Source organism: Mytilus californianus, unplaced genomic scaffold (assembly GCF_021869535.1).
Source record: "Mytilus californianus isolate M0D057914Y unplaced genomic scaffold, xbMytCali1.0.p SCAF_4, whole genome shotgun sequence".
Taxonomy (NCBI): domain Eukaryota; kingdom Metazoa; phylum Mollusca; class Bivalvia; order Mytilida; family Mytilidae; genus Mytilus; species Mytilus californianus.
Window position 1 is genome coordinate 43,775,661 of NW_026262690.1, and position 16,417 is coordinate 43,792,077.

At 32.6% G+C, this 16,417-nt stretch overlaps 1 protein-coding gene across 2 annotated transcripts in view; it reads left to right on the forward strand.

Annotated features, from left to right (window-relative positions):
- LOC127698328 (N-terminal kinase-like protein) overlaps positions 1–16,417 on the forward strand; it is a 36,985-nt gene that overhangs the window by 20,083 nt on the left and 485 nt on the right. The window contains exons 14-19 of one of the 2 annotated variants that reach the window (XM_052201732.1): positions 3,361–3,436; positions 7,703–7,828; positions 9,073–9,242; positions 10,248–10,385; positions 13,062–13,241; positions 13,848–14,175. In XM_052201732.1, coding sequence (XP_052057692.1) covers positions 3,361–3,436; positions 7,703–7,828; positions 9,073–9,242; positions 10,248–10,385; positions 13,062–13,241; positions 13,848–14,175 — 1,018 coding nt within the window. The remainder of the gene's footprint in view (positions 1–3,360; positions 3,437–7,702; positions 7,829–9,072; positions 9,243–10,247; positions 10,386–13,061; positions 13,242–13,847; positions 14,176–16,417) is intronic. The other variant, XM_052201733.1, reaches the window with a different exon arrangement.

Consider the following 16,417-nt stretch of genomic DNA (forward strand, 5'->3'; position numbering starts at 1 on the left):
TTTACCTAAAAATCCATGCCCCAAATTTTTTTTACATGTAATTTCATCCCCCTACTTACTATTTTATGCATAAAAAATACAGATATGAATTTGAAAGATGTATGAAAAAAATTTGCAAGTTATACACTGTCCACACTAGGGACTCTATTTGTAGACAACGAAAATCAAAGGACGATAACTGTGACCAACTGATGACTATCCCTCTTCATGAATGTGAATATAATAATTTTCTTTTCCATGCTCTGTTTCTTTTTCTGTATTTCTTGAATATTGTTTTATAGAAACCATTTGGAAATATTTTTATACGACGGCAAAAATTTTGCGGTCGTATACTGGTATGACGTTGGTGTCGTCGTCCTCATTGTCGTCGTCATCTTCGTCCGAAGACACATTAGTTTTCGCACTATAACTTTAGTTTAAGTGAATGGATCTCTACGAAATTTTACCATAAGGTTCAATACCACAAAAGGAAGGTTGGGATTGATTTTGGGGGTTATGGTACCAACAGTTAAGGAATCAGGGGCCAAAAAGGGGACAAAAATAAGCATTTTTGTAACTTCCAGACAATAACTTGTGTGTAAGTGTATGGATCTCTCTGACATTGTACCACAAGGTTCCATATCACAAAGGGAATGCTGGGATTGATTTTGGGGGTAATTGCCTCAAAATGTTAGTAATTAGGGGCCAAAAAAGCATTTTTCTAGTTTCATGACAATAACTTGTTTGTAAGTGTTTGGATATTTCTGAAATTGTACTACAAGGTTCCATATCTAAAAGGGAAAGCTGGAATTGAGTTTGGGGGTAATTGCCCTAAACGTTTAGGAATTTGGTGCCAAAAACACATGTTTCTAGTTTCCAGACAATAACTTGTGTTCAAGTGTATGGATCTCTCTGAAATTGTACTGCAAGGTACCATACCACAAAGGGAAGGCTGGGATTGAGTTTGGGGGTGATGAATCATAAGGGGGTTCAAAAAATTTGGGGGGGATTTTTTTTTTTTTCCTTTTTTTTCTTTTTTTCTTTTTTTCATTTTTTTTTTCTTTTAAAGTTTTCCATTTTAAGTTGGTTATTTCTGGTCTTCTGATTGGCTGACATTGTTTTGTTTATCAGCTCATAGACATAATTTTGTCATGTGACCTTGACGTCATCAACGTTTTTTCATGATTAACTGCGGTTTAAAATGGAATTAAGAATTAAATTATAAGAAATGACTGTAATATTTTCTCTGTCTATTTGAAATAACATAAAAAATGTGGTGCACACTTTAAAATAACCCGCTACGCGGGTTATTCAGTGTGCACCACATTTTTTATGTTATTTCTTCATAGACAGAAAAAATATTACAGTCATTCCTTAGATAATAATGATATGGTAGAATATACACACCAAACAGGATGTGTAAATTATTATATAATAAGTATTGTGCAATAGCAAGAAATTTTCAATTGCACAGTATTGCACAATAGCAAGAAATCTTCAATTGCACAGTATTGCGCAATAGCAAGAAATCTTCGATTGCACAGTATTGCGCAATAGCAAGAAATATCCAATAGCACAATATTGCGCAATAGCAAGAAATTGTCAATTGTACAGTATTGCGCAATAGCAAGAAATATTCAATTGCACAGTATTGTGCAAAAGAAGATACTTCGTATAAATTGCTTATTTCTTGACCAATTTCAATGGGGTTTTATTCTTGAATTCTTGGGGTTCTTTAATATGCTGAATCTAACGGTGTATTAAGTTTTTGGATTTTGGGCCCAGTTTTTAAATTGGTCCACATTGAGGTCCAAAGGGTCCAAAATTAAACTTTGTTTGATTTCATCAAAAATTGAATTATTGGGGTTCTTTGATATGCCGAATCTAACCGTGTATTTAGATTCTTAATTTTTGGTTTTGTTTTCAAATTGGTCTACATTAAGGTCCAAAGGGTCCAAAATTAAACTTGTTTGATTTTAACTTCAATTGAATTCTTAGGGTTCTTTGATATGCTGAATCTAAACATGTATTTAGATTTTTGATTATTGGCCCAGTTTTCAAGTTGGTCCAAATCGGGGTCCAAAATTAAACTTTGTTTGATTTCAACAAAAATTGAATATATGGGGTTCTTTGATATGCTGAATCTAACCATGTATTTAGATTTTGATTTTTGGGCCCCGTTATCAACTTTGTCCACATTGAGGTCAAAAGGGTCCAAAATTAAACTTTGTTTGATTTCATCAATAATTGAATTCTTGGGGTTCTTTGATATGCTGAATCTAACCATGTATTTAGATTTTGGATATTGGACCATAATAGGTGAATGTCCAATTTAAGATTTTTAAGTTGTTAGACCACATTTATTCTGTGTCAGAAACCTATGCTGTGTCAAATATTTAATCACAATCCAAATTCAGAGCTGTATCAAGCTTGAATGTTGTGTCCATACAAAAATTGAATTCTTAGGGTTCTTTGATATGCTGAATCTAAACATGTATTTAGATTTTTGATTATGGGCCCAGTTTTCAAGTTGGTCCAAATCGGGGTCCAAAATTAAACTTTATTTGATTTCAACAAAAATTGAATATATGTGGGGTTCTTTGATATGCTGAATCTAACCATGTATTTAGATTTTTGATTTTTGGGCCCCATTATCAACTTTGTCCACATTGAGGTCAAAAGGGTCCAAAATTAAACTTTGTTTGATTTCATCAAAAATTGAATTCTTGGGGTTCTTTGATATGCTGAATCTAACCATGTATTTAGATTTTGGATATTGGACCATAATAGGTGAATTTCCAATTTAAAATTTTTAAGTTCTTAGACCACATTCATTCTGTGTCAGAAACCTATGCTGTGTCAAATATTTAATCACAATCCAAATTCAGAGCTGTATCAAGCTTGAATGTTGTGTCCATCCTTGCCCCAACTGTTCAGGGTTCGACCTCTGCAGTCGTATCAAGCTGCGCCCTGTGGAGCATTTTATTGTAACATGTGAAGGATTAACATAAACTTGTTAAGCATTCTGAATTTATAAAGATTTTTTGTTAGCAATGAAACTATGATCACTAGTGTGTTGAGTTTTGGATTATACCTTTTGAGAAAATGGAAGTATGAGTCCATTTAAAAACTTATCATGGACGTATTGGTGGATACATTTACCCTGTATTACAAGCCTTTTTTATTTATACATCAAGCACTTTATGTCTAGGATTCAGGTTATTGTATTTTAAAGTAGGCTAGTATAGGTTTTATCTTAAGGGTAAGGGTAAGATAAGTTTGAGCATATGTTAGGATAAGGTTACAACAAGAGTTATTAACTGTTTAGTCAGATAAGTTCAGGATCCCTTGAAGTAATTGGGACTGTATTATTTATTGCAGGCCTTCAAAGCTATCAAAGGTTTTATATCAAAGTTGGAAAAGGTATCAGAAAATCCTGACTTACTGGAAGAGATGGGTAATTAACAAAGATTACTTAAGTTAAGAGTTAACCTATTCAAAACACTTCTTAAAATATTTTACTTTTAATTTTTCTTTGGACTTTTGTTGAATATAAACAGATTTTATGCAAATATTTGATTGTACAGTATCTTATATGACACTGTGTTGGGTGAACAATTGCATCAGTAGTCTTTGCTGTAATCAAGGCAAAACTTGTTCAAATAACTGAAGCTGATATGAGAATTAACAACAACACATTGCATATAATTTACAAATATTTATGTAATTTATTCTTTAACAGAACACCAAAGAAGAATAAGAGAAAAACAAATATTGCACATAGACAGTCATTGTGATATTATTACCGACTTATTTTTTCTAAAAAGATAATCCAGATTCAAAGAATTTTTAGCTCAAATTTCCCCTTTTATTGAGACAGCAGTAGCAAAAAAAAAAATGGATAGCAAAAAAGTATAAAAACCTAACACGAACACATTAAGCATTAGACCATGCTACAAAACAAATCAGTCAAAATAACTTAACATCAAAACAAAGATCATATATTATCTAAAAGTATACCGTCTTTAGGTGTGTATAAAACGCATCCATGCATAGAATGCACCCCCCTTTTGGCCCTTGAAACTTTAGAAAAAAGTTAGTTCTTATGCATAACACGCAGTGACTTTCTGGAAGAAACCCAACTTGAAACTCCATAATGCGTCCATTGAAAAGTGATTTTTTTGAGAGACAAAATGAACTCCAGTCCTGGTTAATTACAGGATAATGAAAACATTGTTGCAGAATAAATAATTTAGCAAACGATGTTTGATTCTTTATTGTGTCCAAGATGTGTTTGTTTGAATTCAACAGGAAGTGTTAAATCGGGAAGTTGTTTACAGCCGATTTCAATGAGTGAGTAGGAAAAGGTAATATCTTTTGGTTAGCTTGCTTGCTAGCTGAACCGTGAAGTCATTATTAGGTTAGGTAAACTACCCTTCTTTTTGAGTAGACTAGTCCGACAGACATAGAATTGGTTACCTGTGGGACTAGTCTACTCATAAAGGAGGGTAGTTTACCTAACCTAATAAGACTTCACGGTTCAGCTAGCAAGCAAGCTAACCAAAGATATTAACCTTTTCCTACACACTCATTGAAATCAGCTGTAAATGCAAATCTTAGTCGGTGAATCTTGTACGGAATACAGAAACATTACAAATTTTCTGAAATACACAATAAATAAATAAATACCGGTAAATTGTATTATAAGATTTAAGCAGATAAAATATTAATGTTGATATATTAGTGCTGAAATAAATATTAATTTCTGCTTATTTATTGTTTGTTGGTACTCATTGAATCATTAAATCTGGATTATCACACTCTAATCAATTAGGAAGTCTAATCATTTTCAAAACAAATCAATCGACAGGTTCACTTTGTTCCTCAATCAAATTCGTACAGGCATTAAAATGGCATTTTAAAAACACGTTTACAATTTATGATTTGTATGAAGGTTTTTATAGAGGATTTTAAAATGTCACAAAGTAAAAACATATAAAATCATCACTTTATTCAACTTCATAATGTTAAAGTCACATGACATATGATCACCTGATACTACGAAAGTAAAAAAACAATGGCGGTCACTATCATTAAACCGGCGTGTTTCATTCAATTTCCATACATTCACATTCTGTATTCCTTGTTAGAACATATCAAAAATAAGTTATAAACTTGAGAATAACCTACACTTATTTGGCCATTGACAGAATCATCACTAATTCGGATATCACCAAATACAACTTCCGGGCGGCAACATAGAACAAACACAAGAAAACTCAAAAAAACAAAACTACTAAAGCATTTAAATGATTTTTATTATACGACCGCAAACAAATTTTGCGGTCATATATTGGTATGACGTTGGCGTCGTCGTCTTTGTCCAAGGACACGTTGGTTTTCGCACTCTAACTTTAGTTTAAGTGAATGGATCTCTATATAATTTTACCATACCGTTCAATACCACAAAAGGAAGGTTGGGACTGATTTTGGGGGTTATTGTACCAACAGTTAAGGAATTAGGGGCCAAAAATAAGCATTTTTGTAACTTCCAGACATAACTTGTGTGTTAGTGTATGGATCTCTCTGACATTGTACAACAAGGTTCCATATCACAAAGGGAATGCTGGAATTGAGTTTGGGGGTAATTGCCCAAAACGTTTAGGAATTAGGGGCCAAAAAGGGGCCAAAAATAAGCATTTTTCTAGTTTCCAGACAATAACTTGTGTTCAAGTGCATGGATCTCTCTGAAATTGTACTGCAAGGTACCATACCACCAAGGGAAGGCTGGGATTGATTTTGGGGGTAATTGCCTCAAAATTTTAGGAATTAGGGGCCAAAAAGGGGCAAAAAACAAACATTTTTCTAGTTTCAGGACAATAACTTGTGTGTAAGTGTATGGATCTTTATGAAATTGTACTACAAGGTTCCATATCACAAAGGGAAAGCTGGGTTTGAGTTTTGGAGTTATTGCCCTAAACGTTTAGGAATTTGGGGCCAAAAAACAAGCATTTTTCTAGTTTCCAGACAATAACTTGTGTTCAAGTGTATGGATCTCTCTGAAATTGTACTGCAAGGTACCATACCACAAAGGGAAGGCTATTATTGAGTTTTGGGGTGGTGAGCCATAAGGGGGTTCTAAAATTTGTGGGGGGGGGTTTCCTTTTTTCCCTTTTTTTTATAAAAGCAAATAATAATGATATGGTTTGAATAGGTAAATTAAAATTTTTTAAGTTCTTAGACCACATTCATTCTGTATCAGAAACCTATGCTGTGTCAAATATTTAATCACAATCCAAATTCAGAGCTTTATCAAGCTTGAATGTTGTGTCCATACTTGCCCCAACTGTTCAGGGTTCGACCTCTGCGGTCGTATCAAGCTGCGCCCCAGCGAAGCATTTTATTTGCATATAACATTACAAATCATACGCTAGAAGGTACAAATATACATTTAAAACATAACAACAATCATTTTTATACGCCCCTTTACGGGACAAAATTATGGTATACCATTTTATGTCTGTCTGTCCGTCCGAACTTTGGTGAATTGTTTATATCTATTGACGTGAGCTCCCTTTCGTTTTTTATAAATTTTAGATTTTATGTTTCCGAGTTATGGGGTTTTATTCATTAAAAAAAGGGGGATTTTCCCAGTTTTCAGACAATAACTCAAGAATGCTTTCACCAACTTGCAAGAAATTGTGGTGAATTGTTTATATCTATTGACATCAGCTCCCTTTCGATTTTCATATATTTTAGATTTTACATTTGTAAGTTACAGGGTTTTATTCATAAAAAAGGGGGATTTTCCAGTTTTCCGACAAAAAATCAAAAATGCTTTCAGCAGTTTTCGGACAATGACTTCAGAAGTTCTTATGAAACTTTGGTGAATTGTTTATTTCTATTGATGTAAACTCCATTTAGAATTTTATAAATTTTTCATTTATCATTTCTGAGTTATGGGGTTTTATTCATTAAAAAAGGGGGAATTTTCCAGTTTTCGGACAATAACTCAAAAATGCTGTCAGCAATTCTCATGAAACTTTGGTGAATTGTTTATATCTATTGATGTAAGCTCCCTTTACATTTTCATAAATTTCTAATATGACATTGAGAATTAATTGAACTTTATTTGTTTATAGTCTGACAACAGATTTACTAAGTATTGCGCAACAGCACAGTGTATTGCACAACAGCAAGAAATCTTTAATTGAATATAAATTCAATTCATATAACCAATTTCAAGTTCTTTGACTACATTTATTCACAAGATTATAATATGTCAAATATTTAATTATAATCCAAATTCAGACCTGTATCAAGCTTGAATATTGTGTCCATTTTTGCCCAAACTGTTCAGGGTTGGACCTCTGCGGGCGTATCCAGCTGCTCTCAGCGAAGCAGTTTATTTTTTTTTTGGTACGAAAATACTTTCTTCCTGACTACCTGGTTTCATGGCCGAGTTTCATACCTGAAAAAAGTCTAAAAATCAATGAATACATGTATAATACACACCCCCCTTCTTGGAAATCTATCCCAGGGTAAAAATCCGTGTTCTATACACACTTAAATACAGTACTTGTTTATATTGATAATGTATTATGTGTCTAACTGAATTGATTATAAATATCAGTTTTGTAGCTAACTATTCTGACATAAGTCTGTAAGTAATCATGATTGAATGATACTATATTTCATATACATGTATATATTATTTTTGCAGAAAAGGATGTAATGTCTGGTGGTTCACCATCAAGTATTGCAGCAGGATGGGCTGGTTGGGCTGTTACTGGTGTTTCCTCCTTAACTTCTAAAATATACAGCAAAGCTAGAGCTAAAAATCCACAAGGTAAAAAATAACTTGAGAACCATTTATACAACCAGTAGTGGTTAAGAATGCTATAGTTTACTGTATTTTTATGCCCCACCTAGGGGCATTATGTTTTTTTTGGTCTGTGCGTTCGTTCGTTCGTCCGTTTGTTCGTCCGTCCGTCTGTCCCGCTTCAGGTTAAAGTTTTTGGTTAAAAGTTTTTGGTCAAGGTAGTTTTTGATGAAGTTGAAGTCCAATCAACTTGAAACTTAGTACACATGTTCCCTATGATATGATCTTTCTAATTTTAATGCCAAATTAGAGTTTTGACCCCAATTTCACGGTCCACTGAACATAGAAAATGATAGTGCGAGTGGGGCATCCATGTACTATGGACACATTCTTGTTCTACATATTTTTCTGTCTTTGGTTATTTATGTTGTGTTTTGTATACTGTTGTTTGGTTTTTTTTTTATTCAATTCTTTTTTTGCCAAGGCATTGTCAATTTATTTTTACAAATGAGTTTGAATGTCCCTTTGGTATCTCACACCTCTCTTTTCTAGAAGTTCATGATATTTTCTTTTAAAATCTAAAATAGATTAAAAACATGCTGGTTTATATCAGAAGTAAACAATTAATGTTGCAGATTAAATATTTGTATTTGTAATGTGTCTTAATGGTATTTGGACTGTGAAAAACATAGCAAAATTTTCATGACACTGTTATCCTAAGCTTATAGGGCAAACTTGAGCTTGTCTCCTTACTTAGGGTCAATCTTTCATTCACTATTTCCACCTCAGTGGTTTCTTGGTATTGTGCTCACCTAGTTTGCATGAGGTCCTGTGTTTGATCCCCACTTGGGTAAAATTAAAGACTTGAACATTGACATCTGCTGATTCTCCACTATGCACATGGCAATTAGAGGTAAGTGCAAAGACTTGTGAGTCAGAATAATGGTTCTGGGTAGGGAGACATGCCTTCCTGTGGACTGTTACCTGGTGAACTCACACTTTTAAAATCGGACTAAGTGTGTTGGTCTAATACAAAGATGGGTTCATATTCATATCACATTTACATAATGACATCCTATAATGCATGTAATATTTGATACTGAATGTTTAACCACAATCCATCATCATCATCATCATCCAGAGAATTTTGAACTGCTGAATAAGGGTAGCTTTATTTTATGTACCAACAGAAATATATTCAGATAAATCCAGTAGAGGATTATAAAAAGTAATGATGCTTGTCATTTCAAGATAGCAAATCAATCTTTTAGCAGGTGAAAATCCTTCATTATCAGGAACAGCACAAAGTTCTACTGCAGAATTAACCAAACCTACAGTTCAAACTAAATCAGAACCGGAACCAGTTCAAACTAATCTTACTGAGCCAGTGGAAGCAGATGAAGGGGCAGGATGGGATGATGAAGATTGGGGTGATATTGATGTAATTAAATACTACATCTTAATTCAAACTTGTTTCATTACATAAAATAGCAACAGAATAATCTCCAATTTTCTATACCACTACTTTGATTCCAATCTACTTTGATTTCAATTGATTTACCGTGGATTTAAATCAGATGAAGATGATTAACAATTGTGATTTTAAAATAAAAGATTTGATATATTATTTTCGTTCATTAGCCATAATTATTAATTATCCTTTCACAGTATATTGTTTGGAAATCAGTTGAATAGATTTTTTAAAGTTTGCTTTGAAAATCAAAAAATATGAAAGGGAGATAACTGTGTTCCAACAAAATGCCTGCCATTTTCTTGAATATAGTTATTTTTGGTTTGTGTGAAACTTCATGATAAAAAAACATAAGAGTATTGTGAAAGCTAGTTATTTCTCTTTTTGAAAAATAAACTTTCTATATCTATTTCACTATTAGAAAATTCCCATACAAAATTATAAAATGAATAATTGGTAAGGAAATAATTTTTTTTACAACATTAACAGAAGATTGAAGACCTGACAAAACAATTTATCATTAAGGCTTTTAAAAGGTTGTAAGTCCATAACTTGAATTCAAATTTAAGGATAGCAGTGTTTGTTAAAATGTTGAATGTATATATAGAGAGTGCTGATTTAATTTTATTATAGTAATTACAATTTTCTAAGGATTATTAAAAATGTAGCATCTATCATAACAATGCAATCACTCTGGAAGATCTGTTAATGTTATTATTGCCTCTTATTAGGAATCACAATAAATTTGGTCAAATTTACAAAAATTATTAGTACATGTATTATAATGGTAAAATTAATTCATAAGTTGACTATGCATATCAAGGATCAAATATTTTTTATTGAAATGTTTTGCAGTTAAACAAGTAAGATGCATCTGTAGATCAAGAGCTTTAAGTTAATCGGAAGACCATCATATTTCAATATGGTATCATCCCTTGAGCAATGAATAAAGACAACTGTACTTTATATTTTCAGACAAGTCCTGTTTCCAGTCCAGCAGTTACATCTACAACAGCCACTATTGGTGTCAGTGGTGATAACTCTGGGTGGGACAATGGTGATGATGATGACAACTGGGGAAGTCTAGAGGAGACACCATCTCAAATGCAATATGTAGGTTTCCATTTTAAACCTTATTATTTTTTTCTAGAGAATATTGCATTTTTAGTCCCCTACCGACAAGGTCGAAGGGGACTTTAGGTTTGCACTCCATCCGTCTGTCTGTCTGTCTGTCCATCCGTCAGTCAGTCCGGCAAATCAGTTTTCCACACTTTTTTTCTTCGTGCTTGAAGATATTGATTTGATATTTTGTATATTGTTTTATCATGACAAGTTTCAGATCAAGTTCGAATTTTGTTCGGGTCTGATAATTTTGTGCAGAGTTATGGTCCTTGGACTTAGAAAATTCACTCAAATATTCAGTTTTCCGCTCTTTTTTTCGTCATGCTTGAAGATATTGATTTGATAATAGGTATATAGTTTTATCATGACAAGTTACAGACCAAGTTCGAATTTTGTTCTAGTCTGATGATTTTGTGCAGAGTTATGGTCCTTGGACTTAGAAAATTCACTTAAATAATCAGTTTTCCACACTTTTTTTCGTCATGCTTGAAGATATTGACTTGATATTTGTTATATAGTTTACAACTTTACACCATGACAAGTTATAGATCAAGTTAGCATTTTGTTCCAGTACAATTAATTTTTAACTGGTAGGGGACTATGCATTTGCCATGCAATACTCTTAGAATGCTTGTTTAGTTTTCAAATTTTTGGAACTTAAACAAGGTTTTAGTAAACAACAAAATGTCATTAGATTTGAAACGGATACACTTTGAACTCATTTAAAGAATTTTGATCACTTGTAGGGCTTGAAAATTCTGAATAATGCTGTAAGAATCTGAATAAAAGAATTTTGGGAGTTTGAGTTAAACATTAAAGAGTTTAATGACCCACGAATTTAGAGGTCAATATATGGTTGTCAATGATACAGTTGTCAACATATGACAAGTCACCCCATGTCTAAACAAATGTGAAGGAATTGAATAGAGATCACATGAATGCTGATTTCTAAATTGACAAAATCATTATCAAACAAAATATATAGACTGATAATTTTATCCCCTACCGACGAAGTCGAAGGGGACTTTAGGTTTGCACTCTGTCAGTCTGTCCATCTGTCAGTCCGGCAACTCAGTTTTTCCACACTTTTTTCTTAGTTCTTGAAGATATTGATTTGATATTTGGTATATAGTTTTATCATGACAAGTTATAGATTAAGTTCGAATTTTGTTCCAGTCTGATGATTTAGTCCAGAGTTATGGTCCATAAAAAACTCCATAACTAATGTTAGAGTACTATGTTAAACCATATATAGATATAAAAAGATGTGGTATGAGTGCGAATGAGACAACTCTCCATCCAAGTCAAAATTTATAAAAGTAAACCATTTAGGTCACAGTACGGTCTTCAACACGGAGCCTTGGCTCACACCGAACAGTATATCTGTACAAAGGAAGATAACTCATTTTTTAAAAGACATTCTTTGGTAAATTGTTTGAGGAATTTTGTGGCAGGTTTATATGTTATTTTGTATAAACTAATTTTCTAAATGCTACATGTATATATATATATTTTTTTTTTTATTAAGTGAAATCCTTTAATTACATAATAATCTATTTTTATTAAGGTATATATTTCATTACATTACATTGTGTAGATAAAAGTTGTTGACATTTTATAGATAAGTTACAAATCTATATTAGTTTGTGACAAATGAAAGAAAAAATATTTGGAACTATAAATTATATTTGATTGTAATTTGAAAATAGATATACATTGTATGACATCATATCTGATTTTAGAGAACTATTAATCATATCTAATGTTAGAGTGTTATAGGTTTTCCACACTTTTTTTCATCATGCTTGAAGATATTGATTGACAATTGGTATATAGTTTTATCATGACAAGTTACAGATCAAGTTCAAATTTTTGTTCGGTCTGATAATTTTGTGCAGAGTTATGGTCCTTGGACTTGAAAAAATTCACTCATATATTCATTTTTCCACACTGTTTTTAGTCATGCTTGAAGATATTGACTTGATATTTTCTTTTTGTTTACACCATGATAAGTTATAGAACAAGTTAGCATTTTGTTCCAGTATAATGAACTCAAATACAGCTACAGCAAAAGGCTAGGTTTTCTGTATCTCTCAAAATTTTGTACAGAAATATTTCTCTTTTCCTTGCTAAGTTTCTTCCACCTGTTATTATTGAAGAAGTAGGGCCAATTTCCCCTGAATTTATTTCACAACAGGGCCTTTTTAAAAAGTCTATCAATCTTTACATAGTTTGGAGTATCACAACTTACTTTGAGAATCCAACAATATTGTGGCGTACTTCTAAAGAGATGACCAAATTTAAAAGCATGAAATAGTCTTAAACTGCAATTTTGGCAAATTTTGGAGTATCTATCTAAAAAAACATATAGGAAGGACGGACACTCTTAACCAAAACCCAAATTATGTTGGATGTAAAGCTATATATTGATACAAATTAATTCATTTTGGTTAGAAATGTCTTTCACTGTAAAATTCAACAAAAACATGTAAAATTTGCATTTTTGTATCAAACTGCCTTTAACCACAACTAATAGTGCTGAATACATTTTAATTTAATGGAAATATGAAGAAATGTAAATTTTTTAATAATACCGGGTAATAATATAGTAAGAGAGCAAGTTAAATGGACGGATAACAAATTTAATGTCAAAATATATTATGACAGAAGCCAGCTCCCAGTGGATCTCATGCATTAAAACTAGAGCATAAACCACAGAAATCAGACAGGAATACTGAAGATGAATTTCTGTCAACTGAAGATAGTGGTTTACCTCAAGCCAGCTCCTATACCTGGGGAGAACCTCAACAAGATGACTTCTTTGCTTCAGCAATGGGTTTACCTACAGTAAGTATTTACATCAAGTAAGAACCTTTACCTGGGGAGAACATCAACAAGATGATTTCTTTGCCTCGGCAATGGGTTTAACTGCAGTAAGTATTTGCCTCAAGCCAGCTCCTTTACCTGGGGAGAACCTCAACAAGATGACTTCTCTGCTTCGGCAATGGGTTTACCTACAGTAAGTATTTACCTCATGCCAGCTCCTTTACCTGGGGAGAACATCATCAAGTTGATCTCTTTGCCTCAGCAATGGGTTTAACTACAGTACCGGTAAGTATTTACCTCAAGTCAGCTCCTATACATGGGCAGAACATCAACAAGATGAATTTTCATTGAATATAAATAAACTGAAGTGATCTTTACAATAGATGTAGACTGTCAATGTTCACCATTTGGCCTGTAAGGCCTGAGTCAGAGAGTTTAATTTCAATGGATATTTAAATACTGTAATTAGTGGCATAAAATTATGTTAAATTTTGTTTTATTTTTAATAAGTATTTGAGTAATATAATGAGTGGAATAACATTATTTTTCACTTTGTTCAAATTTCTATGGATAATAGTATAAAATAAGTTACAGTGTATATTTACTAAATACTTTTACTTTTTTAAGAAAAAGCCAACAAATCTTTCGAAATCAACAGCCAGTGCTTCTAGTGGCAATTCTAGGTTGAGTCCAGCCCCAGCTGCTGGAAGTTCTGGATCAAGTCCAGCAAGGGTAACCAGCAATATAAACTCTAGTCAAGACAAATCTGAAGGTTGGGATGTAGAAGACACAGGGTGGGAGGATGATTCATGGAGTGATACTAAAGTAACAAACAAATCTGTGACATCAGTGACTTCTAATAGTAAACAATCTAGTGTAAAAGCAAACAGTGATAGTGCATCATGGGAAGATTCAGGTGGAGGCTGGGAGGACAGTGGATGGGGTTCATTTAATGGTAAGAATAAGGATAGCAAAAAAAAAAAAAAAAAACGATTTATGCAGTAGAAAAATCAATAAATAGGTCAATACTAGTAATCCAAAATCCTTCATAATTTTTTTTTGTCAGTATTTTCACATATGCACAATTTTACTTAGTCAGTATACAGGTATACAGGATTTAAAAAAAACAACAACAAAAAGGAGAATTCAGTTACATTAAATTTATTTCTAATGCAATTATTTTGTATCAATGGTTCTGATTGGATGAAAGTCAGTGTTAAATTCTCTATCTCCCTGTCTGTAACTAAGGAAGCCGACATCTTAAATCCTGAATGTATTGACATGTAATTTCTCCAATAAGAAGCCAGAAAAGGCCCTGTGTTTACGTTTGATGCTGGAAGCATACCTATGACGTCACACAGTTTAGGGGCCAAAGAAGATAACATCATTTCATGGAATTTTCGTTAAATGAAAAGTTTACACTGAAATAATGACTAAAATTGAATTATGTATTTATTTTCCATTAAAATAGAGATAACTGTATTGCATTTGAAGCTTTGCGGACATCCATCGGTAGTTTTACTGTCGCAAATATCCGTTTACCTGTCTCCACTATGCGTAGCCAGGTAAACTAAATTTGTGACAGTAAATCAACCAATGGACATCTGCAAAGCTTCAAATACATTACAGTTATCTCTTAAATATCTGAGATGTTCTTTCACAGGTAGCCCACGTATATCATTCAAGCAGAACATGTACAGGAATCATATTAATTAATCTTTCATTATTGTTGGATATTAATATGTTGCTGATAATTTGAAGTTGATAACGGTGCCGTTTCACTAAAAGGGGCATGTTGTATCCGGAAAAAGGGCATGATGTGGCACTATTCTACTGTAAATTTAGAATTCAATGCAGGCCTATATTATTGCAATTCTTCAATGTATGATCTCTTGTTTTTATTTGTCTAAACTAGTTGTGTAGCCATGATAAAAAAAAGTTGATCTGATTTGTAAAATAAAACCCAACTATATTGAAAAAGGCAAATATACAGGCATAATTTGATAAGAAGGAAAGACTGTTAACATCATTGATGTGGTTGTATGCTTTCAGTAGATTTGAACTGTCAAATACCGAAAAAAATGGAAATAAAGAACTGATTCAATATTTTTAGCAGACTATTAGTCTAACACAATTCATAAGTAGACACCCTAAAAATGGTTTATATCAATTAAAATATTCAGATCGGCACAAGGGTTCCAGCAGATATAGCAAATGCAAAATTATGGGAATTTGAGCCATCATTTTGCTGAAAACAAAAAATAACCATTGAAGAAAATGTTTCTACATGCAGATTTTTATGCCCCCGCCGTAGCGGTGGGGGCATTAAGTTTTACCCTTGTCCGTCTGTACGTACGTACGTACGTACATCTGTACGTCCCAAAATTGGTTTCCGTTCTCTAACTTGAGTTTGCCTCAACCAAATGTTATGGAACTTGTACACAATGCTTATTACCACAAAACACAGATCAAGTTTGAATTTTGGTGGCGTCACTTTAACCGTTCTAGAGTTATGCCCCTTTATAATTGGAAAAATTGCAAAATTTTTAGTTTCCTTTCTCTAAATTAAGTTTTCCTCAACCAAATGTTATGAAACTTATACACAATGCTTTTTACCACAAAACACAGATCAAGTCTGAATTTTGGTGGCATCACTTTAACCGTTCTAGAGTTATGCCCCTTTATAAATGGAAAAATTGCAAAATTTTTATTTTCTTCGAAATATCAAGTTATTTTTCAAATTGGAGTTATCTTCCTTTGTCCATGATTATAGTTGAATCAACTACAATCAATGCTTTATACAATGCAATGTTTAATTTTGACTTCCACTGATAAAACACAGATCAAGTTGAATTTGGGTAATGTCACTTTAACCATTATTGAGTTATGCCCCTTTATAAATCGAAAGATTGCAAAATTTTAGTTTCCATTCTGTAACTTAAGTTTGCCCCAACCAAACATTATGAAACCTATACACAATATTCATTACCACAAAACTAAGATCAAGTACACATTTTTTGTTTCCGTTGTCTAACTTGAGTTTGCCTCAACCAAATGTTATGAAACTTATACACAATGCTTATTACTACATAATACAGATTAAGTACGAAATTTGGTGGGGACCCTTTTACCATTCTTGAGTTATGTCCCTTTATAAATATAAAAATTGCTGAATTTTTCGTTTCCGTTCTCAAACT